At 35.7% G+C, this 27,047-nt stretch overlaps 1 protein-coding gene across 4 annotated transcripts in view; it reads left to right on the top strand.

Moving 5' to 3' along the window:
- Nucleotides 1-1,583: 1,583 nt before the first annotated feature.
- Nucleotides 1,584-27,047, top strand: part of Fas2 (neural cell adhesion molecule fasciclin 2) — a 110,189-nt gene continuing 84,725 nt past the window's right edge. For all 4 annotated transcript variants that reach the window (XM_072900227.1, XM_072900228.1, XM_072900226.1 and 1 more), the window contains exon 1: nt 1,584-1,952. In XM_072900227.1, coding sequence (XP_072756328.1) covers nt 1,892-1,952 — 61 coding nt within the window. In that variant the 5' untranslated portion in view covers nt 1,584-1,891. The remainder of the gene's footprint in view (nt 1,953-27,047) is intronic.

Raw genomic sequence — 27,047 nt, 5'->3', positions numbered from 1 at the left:
ATTGACATCCAATTCAGTGTAAAATAAATTTTAAAAATTAGACAAAAAACAGAATTAATATATACATATATATGCTCTAGTGATAAAAAAAAATTACTATTTGTAGTAATATTTCATAAAAATTTGGTAGAATATTCATGATACATTTTTATGATGTTGTTTAATTTCGGATTATAAAAATATTCAGATAATTATTCTATAAATATTTCATATATGTACATTTTATAAATATTGTTTGCTATTTGAATATATATGTATAGACCGAGGCATTTATACATATGTTCTAGTGATAAAAAAAATTACTAATCAAACAGTTTGGTACGGCATCTCACGTCTGATCGGCAAAATAAATTGAAAAAATAATAATAATGAAAAAAAAACCAGATTATTTACAGAAACACAGTTGGTTAAGTTAAAGTTTATCAATCTTTTTTTTTTTTTTTTTTTTTTATATTACCAAGCTGAACTGATTAGTATTCATTTTTTTATCACTAGAGCATCGATATCTAACGTCAACTACGACATATAAGCCGCTGACATAAATCGTCGGTTTTTGCATATGCCTGTGGGCAGAGCATAGAGCGAAACAAATTCTGAAAACAAGATTGCTGTATATATATCCTATAAACAAAAATCCCTCGCTGTCGGGAGATTTATATTCGTTTGGGAAAGTGTGTTATATGCCCGTGTTTACGAGCGTACGATGCAGCGACGTAGAAGGGAAAATAAATGGTCGATCGAGAAAGAGTCGATATATATGCAAGGTAGTGCGCCAACATTGAGCCCCTTCGTGTAAAAAAATTTAAATTAATGTATATATAGTTCAATGAAATTAAACAATATATTTGTTTTTGTACGCCTTTCAAATTCTCAAACTAAATCTAGGAAGAATAATAGGAAAATAACCTTCTCGCGCGCTTGTTACTGTTAATATATAACGAATGTACGTAGATAACTCGCAATTAATTCCAACTGGTTTAACTCTTGTATTCAGCGAGAGAGAAATGTATCTGCTACACAGAATATGCTCGATGAAATAAATTTCCTTCGACTCGCGACCTTGAGAATTTTATTTCCAGTACAAAGTTTACGTTTCGAGCCCGAGGTCGTGTTACAAATAATTTGCCTCGGTCTAAGATACATACGTATTTAAATAGCAAGCAATATTTATAAAATGTACATATATGAAATATTTATTTGAATATTTTTATAGTCTTAAAAATGTATCATGAATATTCTACCAAATATTTATAAAATATTACTACAAGTAGTGAAATCATTTTTGAATATTCATAAATGATTTCACTCCGGGACGTAGCATCGAGAAAATACAAAGTCAACTTATGTCGTAGAAGGATATCTCGAAGAGAAGAAGAATGAGAAGAGGTGCGAACCCTATTGTTAGAGGAGAGAGAGAGATTCGTCCGTGGAAGGTCGCGTGTGAACGTACATACACGCGATCGGCCGACATCATCTCTCTCCCACTTCGGCCGGCGTACAGTACATATCTGCGTTCCGACGGGGTCCCGTGACGTCGGCGGAGACGGCCGAGCGCTGCCGAAGGCCATGCCGAGCGCGTACGCGACGCTCCCTGCCACAGTTCGAGATCGGCCAGCGCGACGACGCGACGTATGTACGGACGTGTCTCTATTGTAGTCGGTCCGTGAAGTTAAGAATGCGCAGTCCCGTTTAAGCGGTTTCGTCCATCGATTCCCGATCCCTGTCTCGATCGCGGTCCGCGATCGCATGTGGTGTCAGTGAAGCGAAAGGAAAAAAAAAAAAAAAAAAACCGACGAGAACGAACAGTGTAAAACGGTGAAGAGAGCGAGAGACTCGTTTCTTGCCGAGGAGAGTGAAAGAAAAACAAAAAGAGAGACAGTGACACGTCACGATGACAGCCCGTAGTCTTCCCGCCTACGTCGCGATCGCCGTCCTGTTGCTACAGCTAACAGGTAAGCACGCAACGATACTCTCGATCGCGTAATAAATCGCGTCGAAAAAAATCTCGTGCGCGCGCGCACGCTTTCTAACGTGGAACCAAGTCTGTGCGTACCGTTTACTGTCACGTAAAAAATACGCGTTTGCGTTCGTGTTTGTGTGTGTGTGAGAAAGAGAGAGGAACGGACGCCTAGTCGGGCACGCTAGTACACTCAGCAGGTGGTTAATCGTTCCTCGAATTCGATATGCGATTAACGGACGTTCACGAATCCGGATCTGATGCCGCGCTCGCGCTCGCGCGCGCGCGCGCGCGCGTTTCGTTTGAATTCGAAGCCACCGCCACCAACCGTTGTCCGTTGCTTTTACCTGTTTCCATTGCGGTATTCGGTTTCCTCGTTTTTGTTCCCGACGATACCAGCGATAACACGTCCTGTTGCGCGCGTCTCGACACGGTTTCATGACGGACGAGCCCGCACAATTGCATCTCTACGTGCATGAATTCGTCAGCGATGAATCATTTATGTTGAAACATGAATCATATGGAGAGAAATGAGATATTATCGTAGATAATTCTGAATGATCGAAAACAGCTTATCTTTGGATAAATTAATGTGTATCGAATTTATTTGCGGTCATTAATTGAGGTCGTATGCTTCGAGTGTATTATCGCGCTTGATGGATATGTTGGAAATCATCCTCTCGTTAATAATGTAAAAAGTCTTTAATTGTTCTTTCAAATAATTATAATATTTTCGTATCGAATTTATACAGACGCAGATTTTGTCGAGCAGTAAATATTTACTGTTTTTTTTAATACTGTCGTGCTTATTATTTAGACAATTTTTATAATTATGTTTTTTTAGATAATTTTGAATACCGTTTTACTTTTCTAAAAAAAAGTGTTTATTGCAACAATCGAAAATTACCTAAAATTAAGCTGATACTTAAATATTACTTGAAAAATTAATTCTAGAAAACTTTTAGAATTAATTTTACGATATTATTATTATTCATTTCAATTATGATTTTGTGACAACATTCTGAAGATGTAGAATTAAGCCGCTATTTAAATATTACCTTAAAAATTAATCCTAGCAAACTTTTGAAATTAATTTTACGATATTATTATTCATTTCAATTATGATTTGGTGACCTTACAATATTTTCTGAAGATGTAAAATTAAGCCGATATTTAAATATTACCTTAAAAATTAATCCTGGAGAAAACTTTTAGAAATAATTTTCAGATATTTTTCATCTCAATTTTGATTTTGTAACTTTACAGCATTCTGAAGATGTAGTCTTGACATTTTTTTATTCTTTTATTTTTATTTTCCATAAAAAATGCTTGTTCCAACTATTTCCTCGAAATGCCTTTTCGGCTAAAATTTCTGTCGCACTTTTTGTGTCTGGATGCGCGAACACAACAACCTTGAAAAAAAAGTTTCCGCAGTTTCCGTTTCCTCTCGAGAACGAACTTGAAGAAGGGGCTCTCCTTTGCCGCTGCACCTGAGCAAACGTTGGTTCCCGCGCACCTGTTAGGAGCGCCCAAGATGCACCTTCCGGAAGAGGGTGCTTCCTGAACACTATATCGCGAGCCGCAGGCTTCGAAGAAAGGGGACTCGTGAAAAAGGGACCTGTAAGTCAAGAGCCCCTTCTATTGTAGTCCCCGTCTACTTTTCGCGAAATTGCTCACTCGACCTCGCTGGCTGGTACCTGCTGTGGATCTCACGTTAAATTGCAGAGGCTACTCTTCCTCCTCTCCTGACCTTTTCTTCTTCGAGTGTTCCCCCTTTCGTTTCGATCGTGCGTTGATGATTGGCGAAGTCGAGCTGCGCGTCTTCTTCTATCCACCTTTTATCTCGTTTCTTCTTGTCGGTCCGGTTTCGCCTCGAAACATCTCGTTTGCCTCCTTTTTCTCCTTCTCGTTGTTTTCTCTACCTTACACGAGCCTGTCTCGTCGACTGTAATTTATAAACAAGCGTAGGAAAGGAAGAAGGAGAGGATGGAAAAGTACCGTTCGCTGATACGTTTCACTTTCCAATGTTTACCTTACACGGCTGTTCTTTCCCTTTCTGTTAAGGAAACTGAAAGTCCCCAGACTTGATCGGCTCGTTTGATAAGCCATTAAGTACTTGGCTTTTTCTCTTTTCAAAAATCTGGTAAAAATAAAGTGAATAAAAAAAATATTCAAACACTCAAAAGTAAAATCAATGCTTCTTCCGAGAAATTTTACGTGACAATAATTTAATTTAGTCAGCCAACAGAATTGTGTGCATTTGATTTTAAAATCGCACGTGCTATTTCTTATTTAAATGGGAAATTTGAACAAGACGGTCACGATAAGATCGCGAGGGTCTGGACACAATAGCCAGGTATATCTCCGTACGAATGGAGTGCTGAACGAGATGGCGACCGATCACCTTAGCCTTCAACAATGACGTGTAAAGACTTTGACAGATCAGGGCGGAAAAAGAGTCGTGAGAGATGCCTTGGACAGATGAAGGACTTGGGCGGATTTTTCTCCCCCGATTCCATCGTAAATTACGACGACGCCGTCATTCTCGATCGCGAGTCTCTCGGTTTTAAACGACGGTGGATCATCATTCTTCCTCTTATTTTTCTTTTTCTTTTTATTTTTTTTTTTTTTTTTTTTTATTGTCGCGGTCTCTCCGACGAGCGTATAAATTACAGGGGTTGACGATTACGTCTAATTGTATGGATCTTAGTCACGTCGACCGAAGCACGCTCGTCGTGAACCCTCTGGGAAATATTTGTACCAAGTATATATCGTGGAGACCTGTGCTCGGTGAGATGGATGCGTCTACAGGAAACTTTGGTCATCCGTCAGTGTAAAACTTCTTTCGTCTTTTCAGCAAAACAGTACAATGATCGAAAAAGTCTGTTCATTAAATTCCCAAGGATTAACCGGGATTAATCAAGGAATGAATAATTAGGTGTTTTTGATAAGTAGTTATATAGGGACTGTGCACAAGAAGAATAAAAAAAAAATTATCGAGGAAATTCTGAAAGAATTATCATTGCAGAGATGACGGTAGCATTTAAAAATAGGATGATTCTTTTTATCATTGATAAACACACTAACAGCTTTAAATCTTAAAGAAGATGTTTAAAGTGTCCTCCTTGAAAATTTACAACAAGCATTTTACGTCGCACGGGAAAAAAAATACATCAGAGGTATCACACGTTGTTGGGCAACCGTCAAAAATTCCTTGTCGCAGAAATGGAAAATAAAATAATAGATAAATTATTTTACGCGTAAATTTGATGAGCCGAAGGGGAGGGAGCTATAAAAGAGACACGTAATTTATTAAAACGCTTGTTCCTACAAATTTTTTTTTTTTTATTGTCTTACAGAACTTGTTCTCAAAGTTTTTGGTCCGATTTTTTTTTCTTTTTTTTTTTTTTTTTTTTTTTTTCGATACACTTTGTATTATAAAGTCCATTTTGTACTTTAAGAGAAAATGTTGCTACCTTGATATTGAATAACTAACAATGTAAGAGGTTGGGACAGTGACAAATGGCCAAAGAATCCATCATTAATATTAACAATGGCGATTTCGCAGGATTAAATATAATCATTTTTTATTATCGCAATATCTTTTTAACGGATATCCGTCACGCGATGTCTATTTACACAATATAGGACTTCAATGTTTTTCCGCAGTTTAACTTGAACGCGCCCTCATTTTCGACACTTGGCAACTAGGTTGCCGAGACGAGGACGTCTCTGTTTTCTCCCCCTGTTTCTCCCCCCTTTTTTGTTATTTCTCTATTAGAGCGCGCGGTAAATAATTGATAAACTCGAACTGGTGTTCTGGAGCGCCGGAAGAAACTTTTGCTCGTGCATTTTCCCGCGTCGCGTCCGCGGTCACGTAACGTCACGAAACAAATAAAAAGATGGCGGTTTATCGCGCGGTTATTCGCGGGATACCCGTTGATTATACGGTTATTGCGCCGTTCGCGGAAATACCGGCGCCAGTTAATGAGCCGCGGCGGTTTTTTTTAACGGACGCGGTAAAACACGTAAAAACGAGTCCACCCCTGCCGTTACTGCGGGAGGGAGGGAGAGAGAGAGAGAAGGGATTCTTAATGCGCGTTTCCATCACCGTCAATAATTAGCGGCCCTCTCCCTCCGAGAGGGAAAACTCGCAGGGTCGAGAACGGCCAGATGCGGAAACGCACAAGCGGGGCCCGGGTTTTGAAGCTTAAATGCGGATCTTTTTTGGGCGCCGGACACGCGACAAAGCGTCTGCTTTCGTTTATTGCTTCCGGGCATTCTGCGCCACGAGGTATTTTAATTACGATTCTTGCACGCGGTAATTTGTTTTGCCTCGCGGCAGATCCTTTGTAATAGTAACCATAGCTGTGTTTTATTAGCGTTTTGATTCTACTACTTTGCAGTTTTGTTGTAAAAATTGGTTTTTAGATAGAAAAATAAAAAAACATATTGAAAAGAGAGAGAGAGAGAGAGAGAGATGCGCGGGTGCGTTTCACAATATTCCCTGTGTATTATTTACAATTTTTTTTTTATTTTTTTTTTTCAATTTTCATCCAGAAAGATATGTGATATATACGTTCGCGTTAATGAAAAAAAATTGCACACAACGTAATTTGCGTGTAACATCATAAATATTCGATGCGAAGCTTGTATTAAATACGCACCATTTGATATCGATTCGATTGCAACGAGTACTTGCTTATCATCTCGATTTCATTTATCTCACGTGGTCATCGCGTTGCAGGCATCCAGATTTCGTGCTATCGAATCGTTCGTGATGAGTCTGCGCAAATGGATGTTGCATCGTCAGTCGTCAGCAGGAAGTTTCGTTGCATTACAAAGCAACTTGTTTAACAAACAATGAAGCTCCTTTTTTTTTTTTTTTCCTTCGGTCATGTTTTCGTGGCAATAATACAAAGTATTGTATTTTTTAGACGAGCTGGTTGTGCCACATTTGTATACTTCTCGTTATCATCGTTTGTATCATCTTCCGTTGTCGAGAGGGAGAAAATTGACGTTGTATATAAAATATATATATGTTATCTTCTCGTTATTTTTATTTCTCCGTCCTTGCTTTCATAATTGGCTCAGATAATTGTATATTATTTTGTTACGAGAAAAAAAAATAAATGATGAAATATTTAGTTGTGTTATCTTATGAAATTTAATCATTATTTTGAAAAATTTGGAGAGAAATCAAAATTAATATTAATATCACCTTCCTTTCTATCTCTCGCAACATGAATTATTTTCTAAATTCTATTTAATTTCATTTCTAATGTAATCGCGTAAATATATCATTCCCAAAACATTATTATTCATCCCGTGAAAGCGCGAATGCGTTATTAAATTGTTGTCGAACACTCGTGATTTATCCTGCCGATCGAGTAGCAGCGGTTATCCTTGGCGGCGAATCGTAATAAGTGACGCAAGGTTTAATGAGGTAGTAAAACTCGTGAAGCGTGAGCGCACTCGGCGCCACACATTTGCTATTGCATTTGCTTTTCTCTCTTTCTATCGATAAAGGCCTGTGCTCGGAATTTTTGTACATTTCAAAATAATGTACCTTTATGTACAGACGATATTTACAATAACCCATATATTAATGTAATTTGTTTCTGTGAAATTATAATTAATTAACGTCTGTTAATTAACATTAAATAAATTAATGTGAATAAAGTTTGAATAGTGTGTATCATGGAAAATGGTTATAAAAACGTAATGTCCAACGTAGTTAGATGGAGAAATGAATATTTAATTCATTTATATATATATATATATATATATATATATATATATATATATATACACACATTTTTAAAGCTACACCACAGACGTTTTATATTAATAAGCAGTTTAATAAGTTAATTTAATTAACAAATATAAATAGTTGTGAAAAGCAAGATACGAGAATGAGTCAAATAAAAACCTTGAAATTGCAATAGAAATTCTGAACATCATGTCCTGATGTATCATTATTAATGATAAAGAGTAGGTATCCTGCAGATAAAAAAATAGTACAGCAGTATGTGTGTAAAAAAAAAAAATGATACAGTTGTACATCACTTTTGCTTAATAAATTATGAAAAAAATATTAAAAATTTATATTTAATATTCTCACACTTTCATATGTGTGCATAAATTAAAAATTTAAATGGAAAATGGAGGCATTAAATATGAATAACGTCGCGATATATAAAACGCGAAATTAATCAAATTACACATGATTCGCGCAAAAAGTCCCGAGCAGATGGAGGCTTCAGAAAAAATCTATTTGTTTTCCCGCCATAGTCACGAATTAACATGCGAAAAGCGCGTGATGCTCTCGCGCAAAATAGCGCGATAAAGACGTTACGCATAATTGAATCGCGCTTAATTGAAATACGTGTTTTCACTGCAAACGTTTGCCGGCCGTCTATAAATATAAGCGTGCTCCTTTTTATCGTACAACGACGTACTATCTGCGATATCGATCGTACGTTCGATATCGTCCAGGCAAACAATGGCGTAAGAAAATAACCTAACCACATGTTCTCGTTTGCGTAGCGGGTGCCAGACTCGTTCAACTGTCGTCTGCACCTAAAGCACCGTCTCGAGTCTGGAAATCCGTTCCGATATCTTATCAATAGTGGCGCATCGCGACAACTGGCGGTGTTATTATCGGAGATCGCTTTGAAATCAACGTTACAATAGTCGCGCGTGAATTGGAAAATTCTTCCAAGAACAATTAAAAAAATAAAAAGGAAAAAGAAAAATGCAAATTGTCCTAAATACGTGCGTACGATATAATATATACATATTAATAAATCATATTAATAAAATATAATTTAGCGAATTGACTTTATACGCACGTACAAAAGAGTTGTATAAAATATGTGTAAGAGATAATTATAATTGTTTCTGCTTATGTATGATTTCAGTAATATTATAGTAATATATTAGGGAAATAATGAGATGCAATAAAATAAAAATACATGTTAATAATTGTTTGCTATTAATTATTAATTAAATGTAATTGTGATGTATTATTACTATTATGTAACTGCGCAAATATGCGTATCTCGTGTATCCCATACATCGCTTCATTGCAATCAGTAATCATAGATAATTTCAATGTACACATCGTTCGTCGTATTTCATCGTCATAATCATTTATTGCTCCCACGATTGCAAAAAATTTATCGCTAACTGAGACGTGTGCTTTCTCTCTCTCTCTCTCTCTTGTTTGATGCACCTTGTGCATTGCTTATATTACTCAGATTGCATTACTAGCGATCTATAGTAATCTTTCTGCGCGCTGACTCGTGTAAATTTTCTTTCCCTTATGAAAGAGTTAACAGTTCCAATAGCGGTTGGCATAATTTAATTTTAGGAGACGGGTATTGTGTAAAGATTTCTTACAGCTGACACATAGTTTTCTACGCTCGTATTATGACACGCAAACATCGATTTATTTCGATGACTAAACGCTCAGAATTGCATCGTGTTATGCAACAACGCAAATCAGCAGTAAGTGACATTTGAAAGTCACGAACTGGAAGAGCCTTTTCTTCAAAATTTGCTTACACAAAATAAAACGGGACATGATTTTTATCCGCACTTATAACGCGCTTTTACCATTTGAGAGATACTTTATCTTTTTACATTTCGTATAATATACTCTCTCTCTAGGCATTTTACCTCTCCTGATATCTTTCCTAACGTATTAATAACGTTTTAATAACGAGTTTTTTGACCCTGAGATTATCATGTTATCTTTTTGTACGCGGGTGGAAATTGAACAATATTCGCGCAATAAGACGCATGAATGGAGGTCTCGGGATGCTGCTCGTTCGCTTCTATACAACCTCGAGATGAATGAAGCAATGATTCTGCAGTCGCATATTCGGTATCGAGGCACGGGACTTTTAACGATCCTTCTCAAAGGATTCGGTTATATAACCAGGATTAACTGGCTAAATACTCGTCATGAATTAAGCCCACGCTTGGTCGGAGAGAAAGAGAGGGAAGCGCTATGCATACTGAAATAACAGCCGTTGTTATTCAAACTATCTCTTTCGTGATCTTTCTCTCTCTCTCTCTCTCTCTCTTGTATCTCGTTGCTCGCCTCTTGAAAGGAAAAAAATAAATGCTTTCGTATCGTCGAGAAAACGCAGTCGCGAGCTTACAATGGTTCGTAAGAATAATAGACACTGATATGATTGTACGGAAATATTTTCTTTCAGAACTCTGAGATGTGCGGGTACGCTATCTTGTAAGGGATCTTTACACAAACTTGCTTTAAATTTGTCGATTAAAAGAGGTCAGAGATCTTTAACCTAATGAAAACAAATGTAAAAGAAAAATAGAATCCTGGAGAGAAGGAACTGCACGGATCATTTATGTCAAAAGTTTGTACAGCTAACACGTTTCGAAATTTATGAATTTATAATATATTGCAAAGCTTTTTGAAATATAAAATTAATAGAACTTGTAAGTTAAAGCAAAGAGTTCTTGTTCTGTAAAATATAATTGAACCTCGTAATCGTAAATATTATCTTACACAGAACTAACTTTTCTCGCAGTGATTGTACCAGGAAAATTCTATAGCGACTGCACGCAAAATTTCTAGAAAGTTTTAATTCCACGAGGGTAAATTTTTAACTTACAAATCAATTATTATATGCATTGTTCCTCTTTAACCCTTTGAGTCACGAATTTTTTATAATTGTCAATATTTTATAAAATTTGGTATATAAGGGTTTTTAGGATCGCTGATTTTAAAAATTCAAGATGACAGATCCAATATGGCAGACGAGATTTTTCAAAATTTCACTTCCACCATATTGGATCCCTATATTAAATTTTGGAAATTAAATTTTTTTTCCTTTAGATTCAGATTCTGCGATCTAAAAAAACCTTCAGAGAAAAAATTTAAAAAAGAATACAACTGTTACTTTTAATTTAGAACAGCAAATATTGTTTTTAATATATTTTTTATCAAAAAAAGGAGGATTTAACAAAAACAACACGGTGGAAAATTCTTAAAAAATTCTGAAAAATACTTTAGAGTTTACTAAGATTATAAAAAAATTGCCGTATTTATTGTCATAATAGATTAGTAAAAAATGCATTTCTTCGTAAAAAAGTACTAATTTTGACTGTTTATTCATATATACGGTATTTTTGCAATTAACAATTAATGACTGTTTATATTTTTTTTTACACTTATTGATGTTCTAGAGACTCTGTAGAAACAAAAAATTTGGCATTTGTTGATAAAAAAAAAGTAGTTAAAACAATAAAAAACTACGAAAAAAAGGTGGGTCTCTGGGTGACCCGCTGTGACTCAAAGGGTTAAATATAATCTGACAATTAAATGTCATGATATTATAATATCGAAGAATAAGAAAATGAAATCCAATAATTATAATAAAATTATTGCATATTAAAATTGTACGACAAAAGAAATTGTATATGTGTATATGTAGTATATTAATTTAAGATAGATTTTATCTAGAGTTTTGTTTGTAATATATTCGTGTGAAATCGATATCGTGATTAATCCATAACTGGTAACTATTCGTCGGCAAGTTTTTACCATCGTGATTAAAGTTTCATCCACAGAACAATGGGCAAACTTTCGTTTTTACATTGTCGTAAAATGGTGAGCCGTGGTACGCCAGTTTTCAGTGAAATAATTCAGCGAGCCAGCTCACCGCCGCCAGGTCACTTTTACGATCGGTCGTTCATAAAAGGGACAAATTACAAGGCCGCGAGGCATCGGCGTCGCGTCCCGTCCCGTCCCGTCCCGTCCCATCCCGACTCTTCCCGTTTTGCGGAATTATTATAAAAGTCTTTCGGTCATGTTGTTTCCGGGAAAAAAAAAAAAAAACCGGGGAAAAACCTTTATCGTGGAAATGGAGTTTAATTAAAGTATCCTGACCGCCCAGATGGCGAAGCGTGTGGTTATTAAAAGAAAACGAGCGTGCCTCCTCGTGAACGCGAAGAAGAGAAGAGCCCTTCTGCAGCGAACGCTTTTCGCGAATTAGCGACGTCTCTCGTAACTCGATTTGCCGCGCGTGCGTGCTTGAAGCGGTTTTTCTTTTCCCCGAGCCAAGTGTTAATTACCGGCGCGCATGGATAGATAGTTTGGCAAATGAAATTTGTTAGCGTCAAGTATACAGGGTACTTCAGAAATAGACGGCGAAACTTCAAAAGCGTGGGAATCCGAGTTGTAAGAACATTTTCGTAAACAGGATGGTCAGTTAATTTTGCAGGAAGAGAGAGACGCGTATGTTTAACACGTAAATTTTCCGTTTTTTACAAATTGGAAACTGGCAAAACATTTTCAATTTAAAAAATTAGACTTGTTTGTATAATGTTTAACTGTGAAATGTAATAAGTATACGAAATATTTATGCAATACTTTTTACTGTATCTTTTATGATTATATTAAATGAGACGGAGAAAAAAAAGTGTCTGTGAAGTTGGCACATTTTATTAATTTTTAAAAAATAATGGCAGTTCCAGTAGCACTTTTCATAGTTCCTGATAAACATTAAAAAAAGTTCCGCATTTTTAATATCAAAAATAAAAAATGACGTGCTAACTTCACGTTCCAGCACGGCACATCCTCCTCTAAAGTACAAGAAAACATCGAAAATCAAGATGTTTATCAGGAACTATGTTATAAAAGTGCTACTGGAACTGCCATTATTTTTTAAAAATTAATAAAATGTCGTGCCGACTTTACAGACACATCCCTGTTTATATATTTAACTTTCGTATATATTTTTTTTAAATTTCAAATATTGAATATACAGTATATATTCTTTATTATAATTTTTAGTAATTAAAAAAAACGAAGTGTTATGCAACTGAAAAGTATATATATCTTATGAAAATTATTCAGTTTTTTTTTTTTTCAGTACATTTGTATATTGCACTTGAAACTTAAGCTCTGTGTTTTTCCTTTGTGAGTGAAAAATATTAAAAACGTGTGCAATAAAAAATTTATAAAGTCGCACCGAAAATATTAAAACACTCCCTTCATTTGGAATTTTCACAAAAATACCGAGAAATCAGAGAATTTTTTTCACAAGATTCGAGTAAATCCTCTGCTAAATTTATTTACTTATCATCCGTTCATTGAAATGATTGGAAAAATAAAACAACACTAGTGTATTTAATTTTCTCAATAAATAATTTACAACCTGTTTGGAAGCATCTGTTCGATTTACGTTTACATTAGAATTACAGTTCTCGACAATTATTCTAAAATTGTATCCCATTTCGGATTCGATTGCATGCAATCAGAATTAACAATTCCGGCATGTACGGCGTTTCCAAATTACCTCGGGGATTTCGAAACTAATAATCGTCCCTTGCTTCTGCGCTCGCATTCGAGGCACACGTGTGCGACTGACCGACGCAATCGGATTCGAAAAAGCTCGTCAAAGCGACGGAACTCCGTCGTAAAGCACCGTGACTACTAAGCGAAACGGAACAAAGCCGATACGGCCATATCACTTCTATTCGCTAAATGTTGCTGAAGCTGTGTAATTCTCCTATCTTTCCTTCAATTATGCGGCTTAATTAATTGTAATGATATAATCGTTGAGCTCCTACAGCTTTGCATTGCTTCAACAATCCACTCAATCGTCTCGTGTTACAAATAGTTGAATAATATTTTTCGTAAATTAATTTTCTTGTTTAAAATAATATAATTTATTTATTTTCGAGACAGTGATTATTTTCAATTATTTGTATTAAATTATTACGTATATTACGATTAAGCTAAAATTATCAAAATTTACTGGAATTTTTAAGTATAAACTCCGATGTATCTCCTTAGAATTTAATTCGCAAATTTCTCTTTATCAATTTCTCTAATATTTTCGACGTCCATTATTAAACAAAAAAAAAAAAAAAACAAAAAAAAAGATTAATTCTGATCAAAGAGTTTGTAGGCGGAAGTCTGTAAAAGGAAGTCCGAGTAATCTTTCGGCCGCTCTTTATAGTGAACCACTTCACCATATGACGTGTATACGAGATCCTACTAGAAATACGTGGAAAGGAAGGGGGGGGGGAGAATATGTCGGTGTGGGATATTTTCGTTCGCGATGAGAGGAAGAGGAGGGTTTCAAGGAGGAAGGGAAAGAGGAGAGTAGAAAGAAGCGGCCGTTTTTGTGTAAACCTGTTTTGATGTTCTGCCTGCAACCAACCTGCTTCGTGCACCTGTGCACGGACAAAGAAGGCCCCTCTTCAACGTCTCGATGGACCACCTCGAGACCGCGCCTCCCTTTGAAGCACCTCGTCGTGTGCCCAACTACCGTTACATCGGGTGTCTCGCAAATTACACACTGTAATCTTATACACGAGCGAAAATTATTTTAAAATTGTATCGCAGAAAAACAGAAAGTGGCCAGATTAATCTGAATTTCGCTACAGCTTGCCGACAAAAGTTGTGATTACATTACAAACTTTGAAGTGCTCGCATCAACGAGTGTAAACCACTTTGGAAACTGCAAATTCGAGGCATTAGCAAATATTACTGAAACGAGAATTAGTGTGTAAATATTTTAGAAGCACAGAGAGACAGAGAGACAGAGAGAGAGAAATTTGTATTATTCTACGCAATAGATTACAGGATGTTTACTTCGTAGGAAAACATGGAAAATCTAATCTGGAATTCATAGGAATTTAGGGAATCTTTTGAAAAAAAAGTCTTTGATAATTTTGCTCTCAGATTGTAAAGTCAACAAGCCAAAATTATGCGTTTAAAATATATTATAAATTATATACACATATATATATATATATATATATTTTTTTTTATTTTAATGTTTTAATAAAATATTGAATGTGCAATATATATTCTTAATTTTTAATGATAAAAAGTAGAAATTTTAGTCAATTGAAGAATACTTTCTTATGAAAATTATTTAGTTTCTTCAATACATTTAGAAACTTGATTTATTTGAAACTTAAAAAGACCCTGTGTTTTTTCTTCGTATGAGTGAGAAACATTAGAAAACGCAATAAAAATGTATTTTAGAGAGAGAGAGAGAGAAAAGTTGTAACAAAATATCTTTAAACTAATCTTTTTTTACTGAAATTTTAAACAAACATATATCTGGAAAATCAGGAAATTTTTTTTACAAGATTTGAGTAGACATCCTGGATTATTACTCGATGTATTATTAATAACAGTAATAACAGAAGTAGAATTAATATGGAAATTCTTCGTCAACGTTTATCTCGTCGATTCGATTCGCTTCGTAAAATCGGACTCTGGATTATAACTCTGGCTTCACAAATGAAAAAAAAAAAAATAAATAAAACACGTTCTTCAGCTCGAATTACCCATCGAAGCCGGAAGCTTTACCTTCCTTCCGGCAATAAACAGCTTTATAGTTATTTTAAATTGAGATTTAGCACTGGCTAGAGAATTGTTTCGTTTTCTCGGTAGTATTTTTTTTTTCTCTCTTTTTTTTTTTTCAAAGACCCAGCTTTCCGGCTAGCGCTTCCCTTTGGTCAAAATTCTTTCCTTTTCAAGAAATTACATGATGCTCACGGAACGAAGGAGAGGCTCCAGTCTTTGTGCCTTGTGCTATCCACCTTGCTATCTCGGCCCTAATGGCAGTTAAGGTCCGTCATTAAAGCGGTAGGTCGGCCGTGACTCCCTATACTCGCTCGGCCGCGCTTCCGTTAGGTTCGTTTTCGCGTGAACTGGATTAGAACGAGAGAGCCGGGCCCCGGCATCCCCGGGATAACGATCCGTGGGAATTGGACTAGCGGGTTAAGGCGGTGCGATAGCGATAACGATGACGACGCCGACGACGTCGACGTCGACGAGGTCGGCGTTGCTCGGATTTCGGGCCGTCTTATTCTACCGTCGGTCGTTAAACCCGCTTGTTGTCGCGTGAAATATATACGGTGTCGCTAAGTTATGCCGAGTCGCATGTCACCTGACGCAACCATGTGGATGCGTCTCTCCGCGTATCGAGTTCACGGATATGCTGTGCCTTCGTAAGAACCAGTTGGCTGTCGACAGATATGTACTGTCGCATATGTTTAAGTTGGAGGTTTATTAAATTTATTTGTTTACTATTATTTATTATATAATTTATTTATTTCATTTAATTAAAAGAAATTTTTAATTATAATTATCATCTGTTATTTTTTGTGCATCAGAAAAAATATTTTTTAAATAAATCGCTGGCTTTAAGCGAAAAGAAAAATTGCGATACAATGTATTTGAAATGTTCGTTAATGGTATTTAATATAATTTCTTCCAACTCTGTTAATTAAATGAAATAAATAAATTATATAATAAATAATAATAAACAAATAAATTTAATAAACCTCCGCGTATCGAGTCCATGGATATAATACTCTGCCTTCGTAAGAACAAGTTGGCGGCTATCGACAGATATATGTACTGTCGCATATGTTTAAGTTGGAGGTTTATTAAATTTATTTGTTTACTTTTTATTATTTAAAAAATATTTTTTTGCATGGACAAAAAATAACAGATTATAATTATAATTAAAAATCTTTTTCTAATTTTCGTCAACAAAAAATTGTGTTTGAAATTATTTGCACGTGTTTGAAATTACTACTCGATAGTAGCTTGTAACGATAAAATACGTGTTCGTTGTAAACTTTGCAAACACCCTGTGTAGCTGGGCAGCCATATGACGTCCAGACGGAAGGAAGTCCCATCAACTGTCACGTTTTTACAAATATTTCAATGGATGCGTCAGTAGTGCTGGCTACGGAAAGTCACATTTATTTTCCAATTTCCCGGTACATACGATTGATCGATAAATCATCAGGTTTTTATCACTGTTCACAAGTTGCAATAATACAAAAGAATTCACCTTGTCAGATAACGTTACGCATACAATTGATGAATAGTTATGTTTTGAAAGTTTGAGATGGTTATTTTTATACTCTGATCGCGAAACTGCGGAATGTTCCGCATATCTCTCTCTCTCTCTCTCTCTCTCTCTAATGCTATAATAGCCGGAAGCGATGATGAGAGAGTCGTAAGAAACGTATAATTCGTGAAATGAGAAACGTCCAACGACAAGATGTAGGCGTCGTGTTTCAATTCAACAGCGCGTTAGATATAAACGACGTGGATCATAATCATTCGTCTCATTTATATTTTCTCTCCTCTCTTCACGCATATATATTTCTCGCTTTCTACGTCCGATTATTATCAGCATCATTTTCAGAAGGAGCGTTCTTTTATGAGCGAATAAGCGATGTCTGTTTAAAATCCTGGACACTCTCCGTTATCGTTATTTAAGAGCAATTATCGGAAAAGTGTCTGGTCACCGAAACCGAGCGATTAATCAGCCTTGAATTTCGCTGATCGCTCGGACATTTCTGCAGCTATTATACAAATGCAGCCGCATTCGTTGGTGCATATTGCAATCCCGTGTTAACGCTTTTCCGTGATGTATCAACAAGCGCAATTAACGTTTCATTTTTCCCCCACGTGCTTCGAAGAGCGTAAAATCGATCCGCCACAATCCAGGCCGGGTCGCTGCAATGGCAGTAAGCTATGGTCGAATATACATATACTATATATATCGAGCAAATATATACAGACGTGTCTCGTTCGTTATCTCGGTTAGGTTTGCGCGCGTACCTTTTACAAGGGAAATACGGGCGCGCATGGAATTTTTCTTTTTTCCTTTTTCGAAAAAAACCAGATCGAACGAATAGGTTCGGAGGATCCGCGAGGTCCGATAAATATTTATCTCCCGCCCGTGGGCTTTATTAGCGGCAAATATTTGGTCGTATTTACGGCGCCGGGAGCGACAAACAGCAGGTATACCAGGCAGAGAGAGAGAGAGAGAGAGTAAAAGAGGGGACCGCGAATATCTCTCTGTGTGTTGCCCATAAACGGACTCGACCGAGCGAATAATTTATTACTCGCGCAGCGTGCGCGGCGAGATTTGCATAAAACAGGGGTTTTCGCGCGAATCGATCGCGTATCGCGAGCGCGACATTCGCTCTCGCCTGTCCGGCACCTACGCGGATCTATTATGACGCTTTTATGCACGCGTGCGTTGCAACCATGCGTGTTTAGGCCGAAAGAGTAATACGTAAGTATTTAAATCGACAGATCTTTTAATTTCTTGGAAATGTAAAGAATACATCCCGTTAAGTCACAATTAATTAACCCTTATTGCTGGGTTAAACAGTATCAACTCCTCGTAAACGAATAATCGTAGAATAATATATATTTAAACAGAGTATTTTTCAAATTTATTATTCTAGTCTTTATTTAAAAGGATTAAAGGAGAGGTGTAATTTCTTTCAGATTTTTATTCATTGATAAATCTGTTGATCTTATGGTTTGACAGTGTTTTAATATCTTGAAAAATTTAATGAAAAAAAAGGATAATTTAAAACACAAAATTAAAAATTAATAAAAAAAAAAAAAAAAAAAAAAAAATTTTTTAAATTAATGAAAATAGAAAAATATAAGAATTATAATTAAAAAATTTATATTGCCTTTGGAGAAGTAAAATGATTTACATTCCATCTGGATGTATAATCGGAATAAGATAATAGGATTTCGCTTTATTTTCGGCGTGATAAAAATACATATAAATGTGTAATAATATATAATTATCCGCAAGTATGTTTCTCCCCCGCGAATAATTGCATCTGTGGCCGGCTTTAATACTGCATCCTTAAACAGGGCTGATTAAACGTGCACGCTCCGCGTCGATGCGCGCGATCGATGCGATTAATAAATTAGCGCATCGCCTCGCCGCTTGAACGAATATTGCAATTATCGAAAATGCAACGGGTTACAAGCTCATGAAAGCGGGTTTTGCAACGCGTGCTCGAATGATTAAGGGATTCGCGATCTCTTTCCCTCTCTCATCTCGTTCTCTCGCTTTCTCTCTTTTCGGATTCCAGCGAATGACTGATCCCGACGATTCGTTCTGATTATCTTCGATCGTGCTCGACTTTCTGCAAAATTGCGAGTGCGTTCGAAATGACGATAACGATCGACCAATTGATCGTACTTGCGTAATCGGCGCGATCGCGCGAAACTATCGGGGTGGTTGCGGTATAAAACCGAGTATTTGCTGTATTTTTAGTTAAAACCGACGTGCAGCGTAACGTCGGCATGCATTTCATTTTTGTCTTTTTTTTTTTTTTTTTTCTGAAATATATACCCAGCACCATTTGAAGTACTTTGCGTTACGATAGCTATTTTATTGTCCGCCTATGGAATAAATTTTTACCCGTGTCCCGACGATATTTTTCTTTTACGACTTACGTAAATCGTGATACTTTTTTTTTTTTTTTTTTTTTTTTTTTTCAACAAAACTTGTTTGATATTTTGCCGCAGAGTTTAATTATATATGGTATTGTACTTTTCGAATATCTTTGCGGTGTTAAAATTTTATATATTTTACAATAGCCAAAAGTATTAATTGCAATTTTTTTTTTCCAACTATAAGCGCATTTTCAGTCCACGCAAATAAAATTTAAAACGCAGATTTTTGTTACAATTAAAATTTTAGAAATGTCTACTCAGTTCCCCGCAGCAGGCTTTTTGAACGCATAATTTTCACGCACATAATTCTCTTTTTCACGAACGAAATTATACCGCTGCAATATCTTAATCCCAAGGAGTATATTTGGATAGTCCGCAATTGTAAAGGAAGGGCAACGATCTATTTGATCTTGGGGACAAACATTTGCTTTGGCTACGACTGGACTCGATATGGGAATAGGAGGAGGAGGAGGAGGAGGAGGGGGGGGGGGAGGATTTCTCCACGTTGAAATGTGGATGACGAGAGGTCGGAGCTTATTGTAATTAATAACCGCGGAGACCATGTAAAGCCGGCGGAGAGTCATTTCGTTTGAATGGACCGTAATTCGAAGCGTCGTTTCTTCTGAATAGGGCTTAATTCTGGACTTGCATCCGCCTCCGTCACCCTGCGTGTGTGTCACACGCGCGCGCGTCTTCCGCAACGAGATTGAGACCCCCACATATATATATATATATATATATATATATATAGGACATTAAGGGGTTGATTTTGATGGATTACTGTTGTCGTCCTCGTAGAATTTCCAACGAATCCCGCGGGGTCGCCAGACTCATCGCGGATGCATCGTCGTCGACGACTTGACAGGAAAATGCACTCAAGCATGTGCGCGCGCGTGCACGCTTCCCCTCCCCCCTCGCTTCCCCTTTCCCCCTTCCCACGCCTTCTTCTCTTTTTCTCAATAGCGTCGGATAAGCGAGCCAATTATCTTTTTGTAACGCTTAAAGTTGCTCCCGCTGTTAATGAACTTGTGTTATCGCGGCGATCAAGGAGCAATTTCCTTATCCGCTTGACCGCGTAAACACTTTTTGACTTTAAATCGAGTTAAACGCCCAACGTGCAGCTCGCGTTAAATCGACTTTATTATCGTATCGCGAAGGAAAGAGAGATGGGAGCTGTTCACCCTTGTTTTCCTTTAAGGCTCTTTCGAAGTATGAAACGTCAGCGTTACACGTCTTTCGATTTTATGAACCTATTTTTGTATGTCACAAAAAAATGCCTTTTCTTCCCCACCCCCCACCCCTTTATTTATGTTGAAACAAAAGGTAATTCATTGATGAAGGTATTAATGAGAGAGGAAGGAAGAATATTATTTGAATTGGAATTAATATATTGAACGAATTTTATTGAATCGGATAAATTCCATTGATTGATTTTATGAAATGCATGAAATTTCTTTAGAATTTGAACAAAGAGCAGCTTTACAATAATTATTTCATTCGAGTATCAAACGTCGTCGTTGGACATTAAATACGTTAGTACTAACTTTATTATTGATGTTGTATTAAAATGGCAACTTGCATCTCTCTTCTTAAGACGCGATAGTCAATAAGTTTCCGAAGGGTCGCGATATAATGTAATAAACGTCGTTGCATGTCGCCGGTGCTCAGATTAGGACAACACATGCTCCTGTTTACCATATCCATGTATATTTATGCTCTCGCGGGCGCTGGCGAGTAAGGAACACGTGTTTCGATGCGTAAAACTCTCGAAAGTTCGTAAAAGTCTAACGAGCGTCGTTTGTGCGGTGGCAAATTTTTTCGGCGGACGTGAAAGGAATGGCGAAAGTTTCCTCTTCTAAGGGTGGAGTCGCTGAGGTAAGTGGCACAGTCGTAAATTATACGAGCGACATCGAAAAGCGCGATAAATTTTCCTCTTTGGAAAAAAAACGTAGTATAAGAGAGTCCTCCATTATTATTTCACGCTAGAGAAATTAGCAAGCGATAAGAAATTAATACAGCTAAAATAATATTTCATCAGATCTGTTGTTAATCAAATGCTCAATTTCTATTTAGCCAGCTGCTATGATTTTTATATTATTGTTACTTCCTCTAATTTTTCTATTATTATTATTATTTTCTATAAATGTCGTATTATTATCAATTTCTTATATTATTATATTATGTTTGTTATTTATAATTTATATTAGAACGTTATAATCATAAGTAAAAAAGAAAATATATTTTTGTGATATAATTTATGTAATTATAAAAATGTTTTATATAATTTATATTACAATATTATAGTCATGAGTAGAGAGATAAAAAATTTTACTTAGAATTTTGATTAAATCACGTATAACGTTTGCTTATCTCTCGAGCTAAACTTTTATTAAATATTAACGAAAATATCAGATAAAATAGCAAAAATTAAAACAGATCCAAGATTTGTTATTCCAACGTTCAATTTCTAGATTTAAAAAAAACAGTTGTTGTAATTTTTCCATTATTTTCTATAATTCTTATATTATTACATATTTTTTATATAATTCATGTTACAATAAAAATATTGAGATTTTTAATCAAATCACGTAATGTTTATCACAATATCAGACGATTAGAAGCCGAGTTGCGAAACGTCTACGAGAAAAACAGACGTTGAAACATGTTTACCACCGGCGGCAATAATTTCGTAGGAGCACATATGACGCGCATGAAATACGAGTCTGTGCCAATTAAGTTGTTTGCCCACGCGCTAGTTATAATTGCGTGCAAATAATTCATTAACGAATATCTGACGGGCATCGCTCTCTATCGAGGAGAGAACCGTCGAATGAACCGCTCGCCGAAGTCAGCAGGTGGTTGATAACCTTCGTCAAAGTCAACTTTAAGCTCTTTTAAACTATCACGTGAGTCGCTCGCGTAATATCGTGTTACTGCGAGTTTCGGGGGTGCAGTTACCGCGTTCAGAATACTTACGGGTACTATCGGATTTTCAAAGTAACGCCGGAAACCCGGCATCCGCGACGAGGGGGATGGGTGCAAATAATTGAATTTAGATTGAAGGGTTGTCTCATGACGGTATCTCCTCCTTCCTCGACAAGTCCCGGAGTCGTCGATTAATTTGCGGGGCTTCTCTTCTCGCACGCGCTTTGAATCCTCTTCTCTTGTGAAAGAGGGTTCTTATACCTTGTAAGTCTTCGACGCGTGGAAAAACACTGTCAGACAATTTTACATTGTGCTCTCTCCTCTCTTTCTCATTACTATGGATCGTTTATTCCCGCCTGACTTCACCGGAAGGACGTTTTATTAAGCAAAGCCGCGATTACAGACAAGCGTGGACAGCGATTTAAATGTTACTTTTGCAGGGCTTCGGTATTCGCTCATTATTTGCAAGATTTGGTATGATTGGTCTTCAATAAAATTTATCGATACATTAGCAGGATTTTAGTGCGTACAGAGTACCTATACTCTCGGCAAAAACGTGGAAAATTATTTTTTATATCTGGAGAAATGAGAGAATTTTCCTAGAATTTTATTGAGAGATTTAAAATATTTTCTCTTTGATAATATTTTGCTCTTCTAATGTAATATATATATATATATATATATATCTCTTAGATATTCAATGTTTGAACAAAATATTGCATATGCAATAAATATTCTTTATTTTAATTTTTAGCGATTAATAATAAAAATGTTATAAAAGTTAAAAATTTTTAACTTAATGAAAGTTTTTAGTTTTACCTTGTAAATCTAGCACTTGCAACTTAAACGGCTGTATATAATTGTTATTATTTAATTTCTTATATATTATGATTGCTATAATTCTCATGTTATTATTACTTTCTTATATTGTTATATATTTTTATATAATTTATATTACAATAAATTATAGTCATGGGGAGATAAAAAAAGTGGTTTTTCTCTTTATATGAATGAAACGAATTAGAAAACGCGTACAATAAAAAAAATTATTCTAGAAAATTACATAAAAAAAATCTGCAAAATGCTTTCTTTCCCCAGAATTTTGAACAGAAATTTGAAAAATTAGGGAATTTTCAGGAATATTTTTTACAAAATTGACACTCTGGTGACACAATTTTATCAATGCGTTAAAATACTGTTTAATCAATCTATGCAAACGAATCAAATAGAAGTAAGTAAAGTGTCCGCCTCTCTACGTAATTCAACGAGTACGATGACCTGTTTGCATTTCGCGTCATCTCCCTAATGATCCTCATCGTGATCCACATTCACCGGTAGGCTTTCATAAGAGAAGGAAGTCCAGGCGTAGATGACGACATTACAGATGACGAGACGCGATATAAATATACACGCCATGTATGACTTTCTGTGCTTTTCAAATGCCGCGTACAGATGCATTCGTATTATGTATGTATGTACACGCGATATGAAAGCGCGTACAATAAAAAAAAGCACTTTGAGAGAAAATGGCTTCCGCAATTTTTCCCGCCTTTGGAAACCGCGAAAACGCGTGTTCTGTCGCGTCGCGATAGAAGTGAGGGACATCTATTATTATTTTTTTTTTTTTTTTCTTCTTTTAGATTGCGGGACACGACTCGCGTTGCGAGTATTTACGGAACCCACGTACGCTATGAATTATTAATGTTCACTCGGTTCACAATCGTACACGTCGGAGGTACGGGCACACGTCGAGCGGAATAAAGCATTTTTCATCTCGCGTAAATTACGCGTCGCGACGCCGGCGCATTCTTTCTGGACAGAGTACGTTAACAACGATGTATGTAATTACAGAGCTGCTCGTTCGAAAATACTCGGGGAAAACGTACTAAACGAGAATTCGGTCCCCGCGTGGTTTCGTAGGCAGAGCGAACTGAATTATTTCGATTCACAATCGGCCATTTGGAGATTTTCCGAACGGTGTTTTTGCTACGCGAAAAGATATTGTCCGATTGTAAAATATCCGTTTGTTTCTACGAATTCTTTATGAAGAAACGTGTAAACTTTTCTTTTGTTATGCAGCTTTTATTTGTAATAAACCTCGCAGAATTGAAAATTACCGGTCGTATTTAACAATTCCTTCATTAGAGAATTGAATTACAAAAAGCTGAAAAATAATTCTCACATTTTGCATCGCGTGCGAATAATGAATGTTTGCAAACATTCACCAGTAATTTATTATTGGATTCGATGAACGTTAGAAAAAAGTCATGTTAATTTCATGTTAATTTACGTCAGTTTTTTTTTTTTTTTTTTTTTATGTGAAATCAATATAATATGAAATTCTAATTAGGTAATCGTAGCTGCAATATTGTAAACAAACTGCGATTGTTAATTCATACGCAATTCAATTTGCATTAATTTTTTTATCTTCCATATGTCACAAAATTGAACGTCTGTCGACCTAGCCCCCCCACCTTGTAAAAATAAAAAAACAAATACTGCAAATTTACGAGCTATTTATGAGCTTTCATATCCCGCAAATTAAAAATTTTGAGCTCGTCACACTAGGCAGGAATTTAATAATTTTGGTGGGGGGGCTGAGTCGACGTCGACTCAGCCCCCCCGCCCCTTAAAAATAAAAATATTCAATCGTTCTTTGCGGCAGAATTAGGAGCTATTTATGAGCTTTTAAAATAATATAATTTCGATTTTTGAGCTCACCGTTTTAACCCCAAAACAACCCTTTCATTATTTAACTCAAGAGATAACTATGCTTAAAATGAAAAAATTTAACACTTTTGCGGGTAAATATTGTTTATTGATTTATGAGCTCTCAAAATACGTGTATTTTGATTATTGAGCCGCAATCCCTTTATAGAAAAACCACCCTTCGTCTCCCCGGCACAAGAGAAAACTATACTTAAAATGAAAAAATTTAACACTTTTGCGGATAAATATTGTTTATTGATTTATGAGCTCTCAAAATACGTGTATTTTGATTATTGAGCCGCAACCCCTTTATAGAAAAACCACCCTTCGTCTCCCCGGCACAAGAGAAAACTATACTTAAAATGAAAAAATTTAACACTTTTGCGGATAAATATTGTTTATTGATTTATGAGCTCTCAAAATACGTGTATTTTGATTATTGAGCCGCAACCCCTTTATAGAAAAACCACCCTTCGTCTCCCCGGCACAAGAGAAAACTATACTTAAAATGAAAAAATTTAACACTTTTGCGGATAAATATTGTTTATTGATTTATGAGCTCTCAAAATACGTGTATTTTGATTATTGAGCCGCAACCCCTTTATAGAAAAACCACCCTTCGTCTCCCCGGCACAAGAGAAAACTATACTTAAAATAAAAAAATTTAACACTTTTGCGGATAAATATTGTTTATTGATTTATGAGCTCTCAAAATACGTGTATTTTGATTATTGAGCTACGACTCCTTTACAATGAAACTACTCCCAAATCTTTCCAGCACAAAAGAAACTATACTTAAAATAAAAGAATTTATTTTACGATTAAATATTGTTTATCGATTTATCAGCTCCAAAAATACGAGCGATTTTGATTATTAAGTTACAACCTTTTTACAAAAATAATCACCACGCATCTCCTTCACATAAGAGAGAACTGTAAATTTAAAATGAAAAAAAATTATTATTTTGCGAACCTATAAGAGACATTAATAATATAAAATATTTAATTATAAAACAGTTAATACGAAATATTTAATTTCTTTCATTTTAAGTATAGTCCTCTCTTGTGCCGGGGAGACGAGGGGTGGTTTTTCTATAAAGGGGTTGCGGCTCAATAATCAAAATACACGTATTTTGAGAGCTCATAAATCAATAAACAATATTTACCCGCAAAAGTGTTAAATTTTTTCATTTTAAGCATAGTTTTCTCTTGTGCCGGGGAGACGAAGGGTGGTTTTTCTATAAAGGGGTTGCGGCTCAATAATCAAAATACACGTATTTTGAGAGCTCATAAATCAATAAACAATATTTATCCGCAAAAGTGTTAAATTTTTTCATTTTAAGTATAGTTTTCTCTTGTGCCGGGGAGACGAAGGGTGGTTTTTCTATAAAGGGGTTGCGGCTCAATAATCAAAATACACGTATTTTGAGAGCTCATAAATCAATAAACAATATTTACCCGCAAAAGTGTTAAATTTTTTCATTTTAAGCAAGTTCTCTCTTGAGTTAAATAATGAAAGGGTTGTTTTGGGGTTAAAACGGTGAGCTCAAAAATCGAAATTATATTATTTTAAAAGCTCATAAATAGCTCCTAATTCTGCCGCAAAGAACGATTGAATATTTTTATTTTTAAGGGGCGGGGGGGCTGAGTCGACGTCGACTCAGCCCCCCCACCAAAATTATTAAATTCCTGCCTAGTGTGACGAGCTCAAAATTTTTAATTTGCGGGATATGAAAGCTCATAAATAGCTCGTAAATTTGCAGTATTTGTTTTTTTATTTTTACAAGGTGGGGGGGCTAGGTCGACAGACGTCAAAATTGACATGCTTGTTTTTATCATAAATTTTTATGTCAACATTTTTATTGCATTCTCTGTTCCTTCGAAATATTTTATTATGTAAAGATTAATGATATTATCGAATACCAGTGCGAATTAATCGAAAATTTTTTCAATAGAATTTATTTTATAATAGATATCACAGAAACTCATGGAATGTCAGAGCATTTCAGAACCAGAGACACGTATTTTTTTATAAAAATATTTTACTGTAAAGATTAAAGCGATAATTCAAAGATAACCTGATGTAATTTTGAGAATATGTGGATACCATATAAAAATATAAAAAAATGTTGCAAACTAAGATTCTTAATGTTA

This window comes from Anoplolepis gracilipes, chromosome 10 (genome assembly GCF_047496725.1).
Source record: "Anoplolepis gracilipes chromosome 10, ASM4749672v1, whole genome shotgun sequence".
Lineage (NCBI taxonomy): Eukaryota > Metazoa > Arthropoda > Insecta > Hymenoptera > Formicidae > Anoplolepis > Anoplolepis gracilipes.
This window is presented reverse-complemented; position numbering and strand designations above follow the sequence as displayed.